At 49.7% G+C, this 15,986-nt stretch overlaps 1 protein-coding gene and 1 long non-coding RNA gene across 2 annotated transcripts; one reads left to right on the top strand and one right to left on the bottom strand.

Annotated features, from left to right (window-relative positions):
* The first annotated feature begins 286 nt into the window (after positions 1-286).
* Positions 287-13,296, top strand: CES4A (carboxylesterase 4A). The gene is made up of 14 exons (XM_042970521.1): positions 287-359; positions 3,830-4,031; positions 6,583-6,724; positions 6,805-6,938; positions 7,258-7,411; positions 8,897-9,001; positions 9,072-9,176; positions 9,322-9,360; positions 9,845-9,985; positions 10,517-10,597; positions 10,942-11,095; positions 11,697-11,843; positions 12,067-12,139; positions 13,111-13,296. The coding sequence occupies exons 1-14, from the start codon at positions 302-304 to the stop codon at positions 13,277-13,279; spliced, it is 1,704 nt and encodes a 567-aa protein (XP_042826455.1). The 5' UTR covers positions 287-301; the 3' UTR covers positions 13,280-13,296.
* LOC107180383 lies at positions 4,723-13,296 on the bottom strand. Its single transcript, XR_006212146.1, has 3 exons — positions 11,147-13,296; positions 9,981-10,130; positions 4,723-6,933 (listed from the first exon to the last, which is right to left on the bottom strand). It is a non-coding gene; the product is annotated as an uncharacterized LOC107180383 (long non-coding RNA).
* Positions 13,297-15,986: the final 2,690 nt, after the last annotated feature.

Here is a 15,986-nt window from a genome sequence, read left to right on the forward strand (position 1 = left end):
CACTGCAGCTGTTAAGCCTATTGCACAGACGAACACATCAGGCAGAGATTGCAGACTGGTCAGTTTTTTGAAGAGCCAAGACTATCTATCATGTGCTGTCACTCCAAGGCAGACAATCAAGGCTGTGGGCTGGCCAGAGGGCTGGTCACAATTTCTTCTGCCCCTGCACCTGCTGATGGGATTTAGGGAAGATAAAAGTGGGACTTCCCAGTGCTCACTGGACACTGCAGACACAGCTACCAACTGGTACCCACAGTGTGGATGTCACCCCAGCCTGTGGCAGGAGCTGGCTGGCCAGAACATGAGTTGGATTCTATACCTGAGCCTCACTCTTTGCCTGATGGTGCAGACAGCCCTGGGTAAGCCCCAACTCCATCCTGAGGGTGTCAGGCAAGAGGGACATGAGAGACACAGGGGCAGGCCCTCAGCTCAACCTCTCCTGGTGCAGTGGGGCAAGGGCATTTCAACAAGGTCTGGGCGGATGGGGGGGTTGTTTCAGGGCACTGATCCTCCCATCAGCTAAGAGTCTAGACATTTATGTTTATATATTAAAATAAAATATATTTTATAATTTACATAATTTTATGTATTTATAATTTGTTAATTTATATTTGTATTCCTTATAAAATTAATATTATATAAAATTACTACTATATTAGTATATACATTAGTGTGTATGTATATGTTACCACCAACCAGACTGAGATCTAGAACATTTCTAGCACCCCACATGCTCCTTCCCAATCAATACCCTCAAAGTAGCCACTATTCTGACCTCTATCACAAATTAGTTTTGCCTATATAAGTGCATTTAAATTTTTTTAAATGTTTTATTTATCTTTAAGACAGAGACAGAGTACGAGCAGCGGAAGGGCAGAGAGAGAGGGAGACACAGACTCTGAGCAGGCTCCAGGCTCTGAACTGTCAGCACAGAGCCCAATCTGGGGCTTAAACTTGTGAACCACAAGATCATGACCTGAGCCAAAGTCATACGCCTAACCGACTGAGCTACCCAGGCGCCCTGTTTAAGTGCATTTAAATTTTTTTATTTGCGAGAAACTTTGCTAAATCACTTTTAGCATTTTGGCACATTTTCTTTTAGTCTTTTTATTTCATGTTTGTACACAGCTACAGTATTAGCATGTATACAACTTTATACACTGCTTTTTTTCACTTAGAATCTTACCACAAGCAGCTTATAACTTTAGTTTATAGTTAAAATTTTTTTGCCTGGTCCTGTGACATAAATGATGCTTCTAGTACTCACTATGGTATATTTAACTATGGTTCATAAAGGTCTTCGTTTTAATGCCTTTCTGACTCTTTTCTGAAGGGAGGGACCTGAAAGTGAAATTACTGAGTCAAAATAAACTTTTAAAAACTTTTAAAAAGGTTGGGGGGTACCTGGGTGGCTCAGTTGGTTAAGCGGGTGATTCTTAATTTCGGTTGAGGTCAGGCTCTCACCATTCGTAAGCTGGAGCCCTACATCTGGCTCTGCACTGACAGCATGGAACCTGCTTGGGATTCTGTTTCTCCCTCTCTCTGACCCTCCCCTGCCCTCTCTCGTGTGCTCTCTAAATAAATAAATAAATAAATAAGTAAAAACTTAAAAAAAAAGAAATTACTGAGTCAAAGCATGTGAACGTGGCTCTTATACATTATGCCAAATTATTTCTCCAAGGCATTGTATTAATTTATCCTGCACCAACCTGTACCAACAGTACATGTGAATATCCTTTTCACATATACTGTTTCTTTGCCAGAATTGGGGGCCATCATTTTTAATTTCTTAGGTGGAAGCTGTCTCTCCTGGTTTTAATTAGCATTTTATGCTTATTAAGAAGGTGGAATGGGGAGCCTGGGTGGCTCAGTCGGTTGGGCGTCTGACTTCAGCTCAGGTCATGATCTCACAGTTCGTGGGTTCGAGCCCTGCATAGGGCTCTGTGCTGACAGCTCAGAGCCTGGAGCCTGCTTCAGATTCTGTGTCTCTCTCTTTGCCCATTCCCACTTGCACTCTGTCTCTCACCCTCTCAAAAATAAACATTAAAAAAAAAAAAGAAGGTGGAATGTTTTCATAAGTGCTCACATATTGTCTCCGGGTAGCAAGGCTGGAGTGGGGACCACTCCATGGCAGTTCTTGTTCAGGGGTGTAAAGCACTCTGCCACATGCTTAGGTGTCCCCAGAGACTGGGACGAGGACAACAGAACATCACCGCTTAGAGTAGAACTCCGAGAAGAACCTCACTCTGTGTGACCTTGAGCAAGTTCTATAACCCCTTTGAGCTTCATTTTCCACATTTGTATTGTGCAATAATAACATTTACCCTCTACATTTTTTAGGAGGATGAGGTGAGATAATCCATGTAAAGTGTTTGGCACAGTGCTAGACTATAATAAAGGATCAATAAATTATAGTTGTGGGCTAGTTAGGCTTCAGGGCAAATCCAAGTAATATGACAGACTTCTGCCTCTTTGCTGTGTCCTCTGAGACCTCAGGCTGGTTGCTACCCCTGTCTGGGCCCTTAGTCCTCCCCTAGCTCTCCCCAGGGCCAATGAGGAGTTGATGTGAGAGAACCATGTGAAAGGCTGTGTAAACTGCAAAGAACTGCACACAGAGAGGAGGTTTGAGACGGCCCTTTGCCTGCACTGGCCTGCCTACATGCTTGCAGGCCCCCATTGTAGTCACTCCTTGTGCACAGATATTGCTTTTGTCAGATGTGCAGAGACTTGGGAACGTGGACAGAGTGGTACTTTGGGTCACCTGAAGCTGGAGGTGCGAGGGTGTGCTCTACCATACCAATTCCAAATGCGGTGCCCAAAATCGAATGCATCAAAATCTCATGGAGGTATTTGTAAATCTACTTTCCCAATGCAACCCTGAGATTCTCATTCAGAGGACAGGCCTAGGAATCTGTATTTCAGCAATGATTTCCTCAGATGATTCTGATACACAGCCAAGTTCAATAATACTCGGACCAGATTTGCTTTCTGTCATTTGCAGAGTGAGCTCCAGGGGACCAGGGTACAGAACGATTCAGTTTTGATAAGAAAGGAGGAAGAGAAATGACAGGGGTGCTTCAGGAAAGGGCAATAGAGGTGAGGCAGAGCAATGCTTGGCAATAGCAATAGGGCAAGACGAGAGCTGACAAGAGGAAGAAATGCCCATAAGCAGCCATTAAATTCAAGTCGCTCTAGTTTGTATATAGTCCAAGAGCTGGCTAAGGTGTGGATATAGGTCTAATGTATCTGTGTGCCCGTGTGTAATATATGAATATATGCCACATATGGATACGATGTAACCTTTATATAACTGTACTTACATGCATGTATATGTATGTATGCATATGTGTGTGCACTTAAGTCTTGTATTTCTACATGCTTTGTTGTAAATAAGCTGTGTTCACATATACCTATGTATGTATAAATTTGTATGTACATGTGAGTATTACTGTGAGTATACATACGAATGAGAATGTCAATAATGTGTGTGATTTCTTCCCAGAAGTATGCCAGGTAAATGTCAGCAACAAGAAAGAGGTACTGGAATACCAATATGAGACAAGCAAAAATCAAAATAAATGACATGATTATTGACATTAAATGATACATTAAATGACAGATAAATAATTCATATAATAGACATGAACCTTTATGTACCTATCAACATAGCATTGAAACCTTAAATAATGAGAGAGAAAAATACTGAGAGAAACACAGAAAAGGTAGGCAAAATACACAATTGTGAAAAGCTTCAAGCTGCAACTGGTGCCATGGCAGACAGGCCAGAGTCCTTTCAGTGGCCAGAGTGACCCTTCTCCTCTCTTCCTAGGTGCTCAGCACACCAAGGAACCTCTAGTGATTACCAAATATGGGACCCTCCAAGGAAAACAGATGCACGTCGGGAAGACACCCATCAATGTCTTCCTAGGAGTGCCCTTCTCCAGACCGCCTGTGGGTGTCCGCAGGTTTGCTGCCCCAGAGCCCCCAGAGCCCTGGGAAGGAATCAAAAACGCCACCACCTATGCCCCTGCGTAAGAGCCAAATGACTGTTGGCTGGGAGGTGGGCAAACTCTAAGGGGGGGGGGGGTATCTATGCCGGCCTCTGGGCCAGAGTTTGAACAACTCACTAAAAAGAGTGCACTGTATGACTGTAAGTAGCCTGGGGTCCATTCCAGCCCTCAGTTTCCAAACCTATATAATGAAGTAGTTGGTCCAGATGATGTTTACAGGACTGTTAATGCTGTTTGTTCTTGGCTTTCTTATGGGAAAGCTCCAGACAAGGAGGAGGTGCTCACTGATGTGCCTCCAGGATCTTCTGGGAACCTAAGTTTTCCTAAAAGTATGTGAGGAGGAGTTCTCTCTGTCTCTGTCTGTCTCTGTCTCCGTCTCTCTGTCTCTGTCTCTCTCTCTCTCTCTCTCTCACACACACACACACATACACACACACACACCATACCCAGTGAACCCTGAGCTCTTCCCTCTCACTTGGGGCTTGAGCCCCAGAACAAGCCCACACGACACCATCAGCCCTTCCCTGCAGAAGGAGCTCCAAGATAGGGAGTCACAGGCTCAGTTTCAGTTTTAATGTCCCAGAATTTTTTCTTTTTCAGAGAGAGAGAGAGAGAGAGAGAGCGCACGTACGAGTGCTTGAGCAAGGGAGGGGCAGAGGGAGAGAGAGCATCTTAAGCAGGCTCCACATGCAGCACAGAGCCCCATGCAGGGCTCAATCCCATGACCCTGAGATCATGACCTGAACCCAACCGAGTCACCCAAGCACCCCAAAGTCCCAGAATCTTAATGCAACCTCTAACAGGGCTCAAATCCTGAGTCACATGAGCATGTTGAGATAATGACTGCCCTTTGAAGCACTAGGCTTGGCAATTTACCCAGAACAAGTGTATTTATTATTTATTCAGATCATTGAGTAACCCACTGACCAGAATATTCTGTGGCAATCATTAACAATCAGTTGGATACAGCACTGGGTTTAGAAAAATGTCTACTGTGAGAACCTGGGTGTCAGTTGGTATCTAAAAACTATAACCACCACCCAGGGTGTCTAACTGTTGAGAACAGGGCATCCACTGTTAGAACATGAATGGCTGTTAGTAGAACACTGGGGTGTTAGTTGTTAGAACACTGACCACCAGTGAGAGAAACCAAGACATCTGAACCTTCTGTGATTGTTATGCGGAATCCCATGGATCAGGTGACAGAACAGGGGATGACCATTATTAGAGCCCCGAGGATCAGGGGTTTAGAGAGTGAGGTGCCCATTGCATAGAAGTCCAGGTGTCAGTTGTTGGAACCTTTGCCGTGAGCTGTCAGACAATAGCTGTTTGGAACACAGAGTGACAGGTAGAAGAATTTGTGGATGGCTTACAACAGACTGTGGGATGGTAGTTAAGGAGACAAGAAGACTAGTGGCCAGTTTGGATAATGACTAGCTTCAGGCCAGAGCAGCAAGGGAACAAGTGGAGAAAGGAGTAGAATAGACAGGCTTTCCTGCAGCCAGTCAGATGGGCCCAGCCCCAACTATTGGCAATAGCCACACTCCAGGCTGGGCCAGCAGGGAGAAAAGATGAGGTGGCCCAACAGCCCAAGCTCCACAAGTACACCAAATGTTCACATGGTACAAGGCACTGGGCTGAGTGCCAGGACTCAGACAAATCCACATCCATCCCTGCCCCTAGGGAGTGCATGGTTGCTTGGGGAGAATAACAACCAAACCAATCGAAACAACTCTAACCCAGCGTGGATAGAACTTTGGGAAGCACAGACAGGAAGTGCCCAGCAGAGGGGGCACCACTTTAGCTGAGCCTTAAACATAAGCAGGAGTTTGCCAGGCAGAGAAAACATTAGGCAGAAGGGACATAAGCAAAAGGGCTTCGAGATGGGAGACAAGGAAGGGTCCGTGGGCATCTAGAGCAAAGAGTGCCAGGAAGACTAGATGGAGAGGGCCTGCATCAGTATGGGTGAATCTGGACCTTATCCTGAGCGCAGGGGGGCCCAGGAAGGTTTTAAGGAGGGAAGTGAAATAGGTTTTTGTTTTCTGTCAATCCTTCCGGTCAGGGTGTGGAGGATGAGTTGGAAGCGATGTTCAAGAGGCTGGGGCAGTGTCCTGGCCAGAGTAGGTAATGGCCTTTACAAGGCAGCATCTTTGGGATGGAGGAGGCCTATTTAAGAGCTGTTTGGGAGACAGAAAAGAGCCTGAAGGATGGGGGCATGAAATCCCAGGACACCCAGGTTTCTGGCTTGACAGCACCAAAAGGGTCTCCAACAGAAGCATGGAACCTCTCCCCAGGCAGATTCCTGGGACCGGGGGCAAGACAGAGGGGTGGATCTTGCCCTGGCTCTGACCTGGCGCTGCACTCACCCTGGACCCTAATGCTAGTGGAGGCTATTCAGACACAAACAGATACACACACACACACACACACACACGCACACGCACACGCACGCACTCGCGCGCATCCTACATTTTGCTTTTGGTTCTATTTCCTCAACTGCGGAACCTGGGTTTGCAACCATCCTCCCGTCTTTGGCCACCACGTTGGGCCCAAACTCACATCGTGACCGCAGGTGCCTTCAGGAGTCCTGGGGACAGATCACCTCCATGTACTTCAACACGCGTAAACAGTACAAGTGGCTGCGCTTCAGTGAGGACTGTCTGTACCTGAACGTGTACGCTCCAGTGCGCGCGCGTGGGGACGCTCCGCTGCCGGTGAGTATTCATCCTCTTCCACGCGCCATCCCACTCAGGCACCCCACCGCCCAGCTCAGGCCTCGGCTTTCCATGTCCAGGTGATGGTCTGGTTCCCAGGAGGTGCCTTCCTCGTGGGCTCCGCTTCCACGTACGATGGCACGCAGCTGGCCTCTCGCGAGAAAGTGGTGCTCGTGCTTCTGCAGCACAGGCTCGGCATCCTGGGTTTCCTGAGGTGGGCGAGGCCGGGGGCCGGAGCGGGGAATCAGGGGCCGGGCTTCCTAGGGACTCGGGCGGAAGGATAGAGGAGGGGCTATGGGGGCGTGGCTACAAGAGGTGCGTGCAGGGGCGGGGCCTAATTTCTTCTAGAGAGGGCGGTCACTCCCAAGTGCCGCCAGAGGGGGATCTAACACTAGGGAAAAAGGTGTGGTCGCAAGACCTGGTGCCTGAGGGACCAGGCATGGTGAGGTAAGGCCAGGCAGAACCAGGCAGGAGCCCTGAGTAACCAGACGGTCGGGGGCTCCGGACCCTGATTATAAGCCCCGCGCGTCCAGCACGGGCGACAGCCAGGCCCGCGGGAACTGGGCGCTGCTGGACCAGGTGGCTGCTCTGCGCTGGGTACAAGAGAACATCGCAGCCTTCGGCGGAGACCCACGCTGCGTGACCCTGTTTGGCCAGTCTTCGGGGGCCATGTGTATTTCGGGACTGGTGAGTGCAGAGCCAGGTCAGACCCAGCACAGACGCAGGTCCCCGGGTTCCCATGAGTGCATCCTCCACTGCACACACACCTATGCAGATTTGTGTGTACAGGTACATGCCGGTGCACAGACTTGCCCTCACCCCTGCAAAGGGTACTACTCCATCCAGGGGTAGCACTGATGAGAAAACCAAGCCAGCAGAGCGGGCAATGCTGAGAGTAGGGATACTCAGCCAATCCGTGGTGGGCCAGAAAGATAACCCACCACCTCCTGCCTCCCTACCTACCCCCAGAGCTCTATCCCCTGAACAGAATGCATCATCCCCTTATGGGCAAGGCTGGGGCCACAGACCAAGCCTGGGAGTCAAGGGCCTGGGTTGGAGACTTGGGCGAACACTGACCTGGTGTGTGCCTGGAGTGTAGGTGTAAGGTCAGGTACACCCTGTGGGACACATGTTAGGGAGGTGAGCTGGGACCACATAACACAGGGCTTTACCCACCACAGTAATAATACTCAAATGCTCAAGCACTTTCTGTGTGTCAAACACTCTTCCAAGCACTGTATGTATATTCATTCAATTCCCTCAACAATCCAGAAATAGAAGCATCCTCTTTCTACAGTTCTACCAAAAGAGAAGTTTTCTCCATTGTGCAGATGGATAAATTGAAGTCCAGAAAAGTTAAGCAGCTTTATTCAAAATACATTGGAGAACAGGGAAAGATTTGAAGCAGAGAAGTGACACAGCCAGAAGTGCATTTAGAGAGATGGCTCAGTGTGCTGGAACTGAGTTAGGAAGAAGCAGGAGGAGAGGCCTGGAGGCCATCTGGGAGTGGAGATGGGGTATATCTTAGAAGAGAGGATGAGGCCTGCCTCTGAAACAGAAGCAAGAAGACTGGAAAGTAGAAGGTAGCTGAAGAGGGATGCAGGAAGCCAGATGGACAGGACTAGGGCAGCTGGGTGGAGGGGTGAGCAGAGATGATAGGAAAGGCCCCTGGGGCTGGATGGATGGTATAGTGTGAGGGATGCCACTCAGATGGGAACCAGCTAGAACAAGTTTGGGGCACATGAAGTCTGAAGTGTCCAAGAGACAAGATGAGGGGTCCCAGTTATAGTTGCTCTTCCAACTTGGGCAGCAAAGAAAGTTAAGAACTGTCAATACAGGTTAAAGGGGCCATAGGAACCAACACCCCCCCCCCCATTTCTAACCCAGAAGCATAGAGTCTCTTTCCTACACCAGCAGAACCCTTCCCACAAGCTCAGATCCCCTCTGAAACTGCTGGGGCCCATTGCAGGGGCCAGGATAGGGGGGCCCACAGGCACGAAGGCACTGGCTGTAGGTCTAGGACTCCAACCCAGGACTCTTGACTCCCTCCCAAGCTGCCTGCACTCTTTGGGCCCCTTCACGCTGCCCAGCCCTGGCCAGAAAGGCACCCAAAACTGCCCAAGTGACTTCTACTTGTGCCTCTCATGGGTACCACACTCCCCACCCCTGCAGATGATGTCACCCCTAGCCCGCGGTCTCTTTCATCGGGCCATTTCCCAGAGCGGCACCGCAGCACTCAGAGCCTTCATCACTCCTGACCCGCTGAGGGTGGCCAAGGTGGGTGTCTCCTCTCCCCCAGGGCTCAGCAAGAAGGGGCAGGATGGGCCTGAACACCTCTTCTCCACAGACAGTTGCCCGCCTGGCAGGCTGTACCAACAACAGCACACGGATTCTGGTAGACTGCCTGAGGGCACGATCAGGGGCTGAGGTGATGCATGTATCTAAGAAGATGGTAGGTAAAACTTCCTTCTAGCTCCTTCACCTGGCCACCTGTAAGCCACCTACCTGACCTGATACCCGGCTGCCCCCAGGGACCCTGTCTAAGGAGCACAGTGGGGAGACTTTCTTTAACTCTAGTTCCCTCCTCTCCCCTACAGGGATTCTTCCACCTGAACTCCCAGAAAGACCCTCAGGAGGTGAGCAGGCCCTGTTCTGTGATTCGAGTATTTATTGAACACCTCCCCCTATGTGCCAGGCATTCAGGATACTAAGTGAACTGTTCAGACCAAGATTCCTTCCCGAGTAGGACTGATGTTCCAGTGGCGAGAGGCAGTAATCACTATACATAAATAACTCATTTACCTCTTTTGAAGGAAAGTGAATAGTGACAAATGGAGCAGGGTAAGGAAGTTGGAAGGCATAGAATTTTAAATAGGAGGGACAAAGAAAGCTTCATTCAGAAGGTGACATTTAGCAAAGATTGTCAAGAGGTGAGGAAAGTAGATACCTGGGGGTGAGCATCTCCTGCCCTCCAAGGGGTCACTGAACCCCAGCTTTTCCCAAAGGGCCTATGGATAAAGAAATCTCTGGATGGGGACCTGCTGAGCTGGGAACCCTAGGCTACAGGGATCCTGGGAGGATATGTGGGAGGACTATTTGGAAATGCCCCTTGCCTTGTAGGTTGTGTGGTTCATGAGCCCGGTGGTAGATGGTGTGGTGTTCCCAGATGACCCAGCGGTACTCCTGAGCCAGGGGCAAGTTGCACCTGTGCCCTATCTTCTGGGTGTCAACAACCTGGAGTTCAGTTGGCTCTTACCTTTTGTAAGTCAATAGGAGGGGTGCCCACCCCAGCAGGAGTAGCAGAGGATTCCTCTTGGGTAGTACTGTGCATGAGATCGGATCCCATTGGCTCTTCTGGGGATGTCCAAGTGCTTGGGTACATCCTGCAGTCCCGGAGCAGTAAGAGCTGGCCAGAAATGATGGGAGGAAGAGAAGTATTGGCCTCTTGGAGGTTTGGGGACCCCAAATCTTCAGATCATAGTTTGGATGGATCATCCTATCCATTGTTTAGCCTCCAGGCAGCTGCAAATCCTGCCCCCCACTCCCACCCCCACAACTGCTCCTAGGTCAGGATAGTTGTCCCCAGTCCCCACTTCAGCTCTGACCTGGGTGGTAGCGATGGACAGGTTGAGAACAGGAGGGCAGGAAATAGTCATGGGCCCTTCCTGGGCTGTGTGCTCTGAGAACTCACCACTTAGATGGGTGAGAGCCTTGGAGCCTGGTGTAGCTCTGGCTGGAATCCCTCCTGATGTTTGGGCCTAACTCACACCTGGGTCCTTATATTGTGGGCAGATCATGAAGATCTCACTAAACCAGTTCGTAATGAGAAAAGGAATCATCACCAAGCTGCTCTGGAGAACCAGTACCCTGTTGGTGAGGAGCCATGCTGTTAGGGGTGCTCAGTTTGGTTGGACAAAGCTAACTCCCCTTTTGGTGGGGCTTGGAGTTTGGTATGGGATCAGATGGCTGCTGGTGAGCAGGTTCCCCCCACCGCCCCCCCTCCCGCCACCGCACTGGCCTCAGGGTCATGGCACTCAGTTCTCATGCAGTCTAAACACAGGGGTAAGAATCAGCAAAGATCTTCCCAGAAGTTCCCCTCTCTCCCCCACTCTCCCAGACCAAAAACTCCTGAGGATGCTGAGTGTAAGTCACTAGTGTGCCCATTTCTGCTCAGCTGGCACCCCAGGCCTCAGGGTGGGTATGAATTCCCCACCCAGAATATCACCAAAGAGCAGTTACCACTGGTGATGGAGGAGTACCTGGGTGACATTGATGACCGTGACTGGAAAATGTTAAGAAACCGTTTAATGGACCTAGCTGGGGATGCGATCTTTGTGTACTCCACACTACAGGCTGCCCACCACCACAGAGGTATGTGGGGTCCCCAAGAGTGGCCACACTCTGTCTACTGATGCTGCTTACCAACTGCTCAACCACCTTCTTTCACCTCTGGGCTGGTATAGGATTCCAAGATGGCATAGAAAAAGTAGTGGGCTGTCAACTGAGAGAGAAAGGGAGAAGGAGGGCAGGGCAGAGTCCAGCCCAGAGGACATAGCCTAGGGTGGTCAGGGAAGGCTTCCTGGCTGGGAGGACAGGCTGAGGGGGCACATTGGAGATCCTGTCCAGGCTGAATGGGGCTTAGAGAACACGTGGGTGAGAGTTCAAAGGTGGGGCTGGAGAGCACAGACACCAAAGAACCTTAAATGCCCAAGAGAGGAACTGTTCAGAGAAGGAACAGGAAGGGTCTGTGATCCTGCTACAATCCCCATCTGCAGATGAGGAATTGCAGCTCAGAGACTGTTGAGTGAGTGACTTGCCCCAGGACATGGGACTGATGAGTAGTGTAGACAGGACTCAAATCTGCTCTTGAGATTCTGGAGCCCAAGCACTTTTCCCTGCTTGATGCAGGTTGGTGGGATGTGTGGGGTGGATGAGAATCCTAGCCCAGGACTTTTCCTGCAGCCCTCCTCAGTTTCCCTATTCCTAGATGCTGGCTTCCCTGTCTACCTGTATGAGTTTGAGCACCACACTCCCACCGGTGTCATCATCAAGCCCTGCACTGATGGGGCAGACCACGGGGATGAGATCCACTTCATCTTTGGGAATCCCTTCTCCAAAGGTGCTACAGCCCCACCTGACACCCTCACTGGGTGTCTAGTCTCCCCACCTTTGTATCCGGACTCACCTCTCCATTGGCTGACCCTAAGGGTCTAGGCAGTTCCTAATCTAGAATGTTCCTGGAAATGAAAGCCTCCCAGTATGGAAGAAATAGTGGAAGGAGAAGGGTGGGATGTTACCACCCCATGCTCTGTTCCAAATGTCACATCCTATTCTGACCCCAGGCCATTCCACGGTTGAGGAGAAAGCACTGAGCCTCCAGATGATGAAATACTGGGCCAACTTTGCCCGTACAGGGTGAGTCTGGTCCCCCAACACATCTGGGCAGTCTTCCTGCCCAATGCTAGACCCACTGGCCAGCTGCTTCAGGTATTTGTCCCTGTGTGTCCCATAGGAAATACATGATCAGCCCAAGCAAACTGCACCTTCTCCCTCACCTTTTCCTAGTCAGTGACCAGGTCCTAAATGTCCCTAGGATGTGTCCCTCTCTGTCCCATGACTACACTCTTCATCCACTCAAGCATTCAACCCAAGTCATTCATCATGCACTGTTTTTCACCCAGCCCTATACTGGGAGCTGGAATTCAAGAATCTTGCAAACATGCATGGCCCGCATCCTTCAGCAGCTTGTTAATGTTATAATGAAAACATTAAGTTGCTGTACTGGGGGAGAAGGTACTATGAGAGCACAGAGGAGGTGTCTGACCGAGCTCAGATGGGCAGGAGCGGCTTCCTGGCAGAGGTGACATCTGGGCTGAGCTTTGGCTAACCTTGTGACTGGTTTCCCATCTCCACATTCTCTATCCTTTCTCTCCACCCCTCTTATGATACTCAAAAGATCTTTCTGAAATACTATCTGACCAAGTCACTCACCTGTTTAAAACTCTTCCTGGCTTCCCTCTGCCCCCAGACTAAAGTCCCCACCCCTTAGCCCGTTGGCATGAAAATTTTCAAAATCTTTACTGGGTCATCTTCTCTCCACAGCCATCCTCTTGACACAGCCCATGTTTTTCTGTAAACTTATACTTGTGCTTCCTCCAAAAGCCCTGGTCTTTCATACCTCCAACCCTTTGCAAATACTCTTCCCTCTGCCTGTTTCCTTTTGCCACCACACACTCTTCTATTCTTTCTTAAAGATCTAAATATCATCCCTGTAAGGAATTCTTGGACTCCAACTTCCAAAGGGAAGGTGCATAAGGGAAGGGTAAGAGAAGGAGGCAGGTGAAGACGAGCATGAACAACCCTCTCTCCTTCTTCCTTCTGGGCAGAAACCCCAATGGTGGGAAGCTGCCTTACTGGCCACGCTATAACGAGGAGGAGAAGTACCTGCAGTTGGATTTCATCACGAGGGTGGGTGTGAAGCTCAAGGAGGAGAAGATGGCCTTTTGGATGAGACTGTACCAGCATCAAGGACCTGAAAAGCAGAGGCACTTTTGAGAGTGGCTGTGCAGGAGGGCGTCTAAGGTATTTCCCCACCACCTAAGCTTTGGGGAGACTGGCCGTGGACACATCTGGGACAAGCGTCCTGCCTTCCCCAGTGTAGGACCTGCAGAGATTCCCTACTATCTCCAGGCCAGAGCTAGAGCCTAAGCCAGTTGTTTGGGGCTCTGCACTACACTCTTCAGCCTGACATCCCATGATGCCCCCCTGTCTCACTGATTCTAGCAGGTTAGGCCAGGTTCTATTACTGCTCCACTGTGCCCAGCCACCCAGCCTCAGGACAAACCCAACTCTTCCTCGTCCAAATCCTCCCACCCTTCAAAGTCTACTTGAACCCTTTGTTTAGATTTCTTTGGGGAAATCCACCCAGACTGCCACTGCCCTTACCATTGCACCCAGCTTGTCATTGACCTTTCATCCTGCCCAGCCTTGTGCCTGTTCACATTACACTGGCCTGAGGCCTTGGTCAGATTATTTGTTATGTGGGGTGAAGCTTTGATAGCTTAGGATCTTCTCCTCCTTGCATACTCACCTCCCCTGAAACCCCTCCAAAGCCTGGACACAGGGATGGTCCTCAATAAAAACATGTTGAATTGACCTGAATTTCTCCATCTGTAAAATGCTTGAGTGAAGTAGAGAACATCTTGATTTGAGCCATCAGAGAGAGGGTGTGTTGCTGCCTGCTCCTTGTTGGGCCCAGCCTGCTGGGCTACATTCAGACAAAGGGAGCTGTGGCAAAGTTGCCTGGTTTGCAACATACCTGACTTTTTTCTTCATTATCTCAGGAGGGACCTCAGGATATCCATACTCCATCCTCGCTTGTCCATTGGTGTAGGTCTTGGTGCTACATCCAGACTCCTCACTCTGGCCTCTCCTGCAACTTGACCTGGGCATACCGCAGCCTGTCCCATAGGTTTTTTTGGTTCAGTTTAGTTTGCTGTTTGTTTTTTGGTGGTAAAATATACATAATATTTACCATTTCAACCATATTTAAATGTCCAGTTTAATAGCATTAAGTACATTCATGTTGTTATGTAACCATCACACCATACATCTCCAGAACTTTTTCATCATCCCAAACTGAAACCCTACATCCCTTAATTAACTGCCTATTTCCTCTCATTTCCAAACACTGGTACCCACTATTCTACTTTCCACCCTATGAATTTGACTATCTCAGGTACCTCATAGAAGTGGAGTCATACAATATTTGTCCTTTTGTGTCTGGCTTATTTCCCTTAGCATAATGTCTTCAAAATTCATCCATATTGTAGCATGTATCAGAATTTCATACCTTTTAAAACTGAATAATATTCCATTGTATGTAAATAACATATTTTGTTTATCCATTTATTTGTTGATGGACATTTGGATTGTTTCTACCTTTTGGCTATTGTGAATAATGCTGCTACGAACAATAGTGTAGCATCCCATAGGTTTTATGTCCCAAACTACAATGTTGATTAGACTCTATTCCTAAGGGTTCCTGAGTTGTCTCTGAGGCAACTAGAAGCTGCAGACCTGTGGGGTCAGGGCACTCATTCCTCCAGCATCTAAGCCCCCAAAACAAAGGGGTGGTTGGAAGAGGGGGACAAAGCCCCTTTCAAGCAGATTCATGTTCACAACAACCCTGTCATGGATTTTATTACCCTATATTATAGATGAGGCAACTGGGACACAAGGCATAAAAGGTCTTGCTCAAAGGTCATTACCTAGTTGTGGAAGAATGGAAATTTGATACAGCCTTGTCTGACTCACCCTGCCACCTCCATCCAAACCTGGAGCAATCCCTGAGAGAGGATGGCCCCAGAGGACATGTGGCAGCTCCACTCTCTGGGAGGCATAACCAGCAGAACATCCCTGCCCTCCTCTAGCCAGGGGATAGTTAACCAAATAGCAGTTCAATGGGACCCTGAGTGAGGGGCTGGATGCTCAACCCCCTGGAAAGTGATCCTGGGTAACCTGTGCAGAAACTCAGCAGGGACCAGCTGGGCTTGATTCATCCCAGTGCCTACAGGATACCCTGACCTGGAGGTCCAAAGGTCTGACTGCAGGTCAGTCTAGGCCTGCTTGTGAGGGTCCCTCAGTTCCCTCCTCAGACTCTCACACATTTGGAGAAGGAACCTTCTCCAAAGAGCCACCTGCCCAGAGGCTGCTCCCTACTCCCACCCCCCAGGCTACTGTCTCCTAAATCAGTGGGAGTGAAGCTGAGGAGGAGCTAGGGTACAGTCAGGGCCCCACCAGACCACATCAGATGCCAGGATCATAAACGACTCCCAGGGAAACCCTAGGACCTTATCTCAGAATTTGAGCATGGAGGGATTCCAGTGGACAGCCTGGATGGTGGACTGGCCCCCTGCCTCCCACAGCCCCAGCCCCACACCCACCCTGTCCTCTTCCTGATGGAAGAGGGAGGCGGGGAGGGCTACCTACTGCTCTGTCTCCACCTCCGCTTCCGGGCTGCACTGAAGTCTCCGGTGGCCCACCCAAAGGCGTTCCTTAAGTCCCTGCCAGGCTCCACGGCGCTCCACTCCACAGGGAGCAGTTCACAGAACTGACTAGATCTTGGTGAAGGCCCTAGGACACGTGAGTGGCTTTTCCCTGGGTTCATCGCTGTGTGCCAGGGGCGCCAAGAGGAAGGAGACGCACCGGTGTAAAGCCAGCTCTTGGAACAGCGTGGACACGCGTCTCCTGCCAGCCCCAC

Source organism: Panthera tigris, chromosome E2, assembly GCF_018350195.1.
Source record: "Panthera tigris isolate Pti1 chromosome E2, P.tigris_Pti1_mat1.1, whole genome shotgun sequence".
NCBI classification, from domain to species: Eukaryota; Metazoa; Chordata; class Mammalia; order Carnivora; family Felidae; genus Panthera; species Panthera tigris.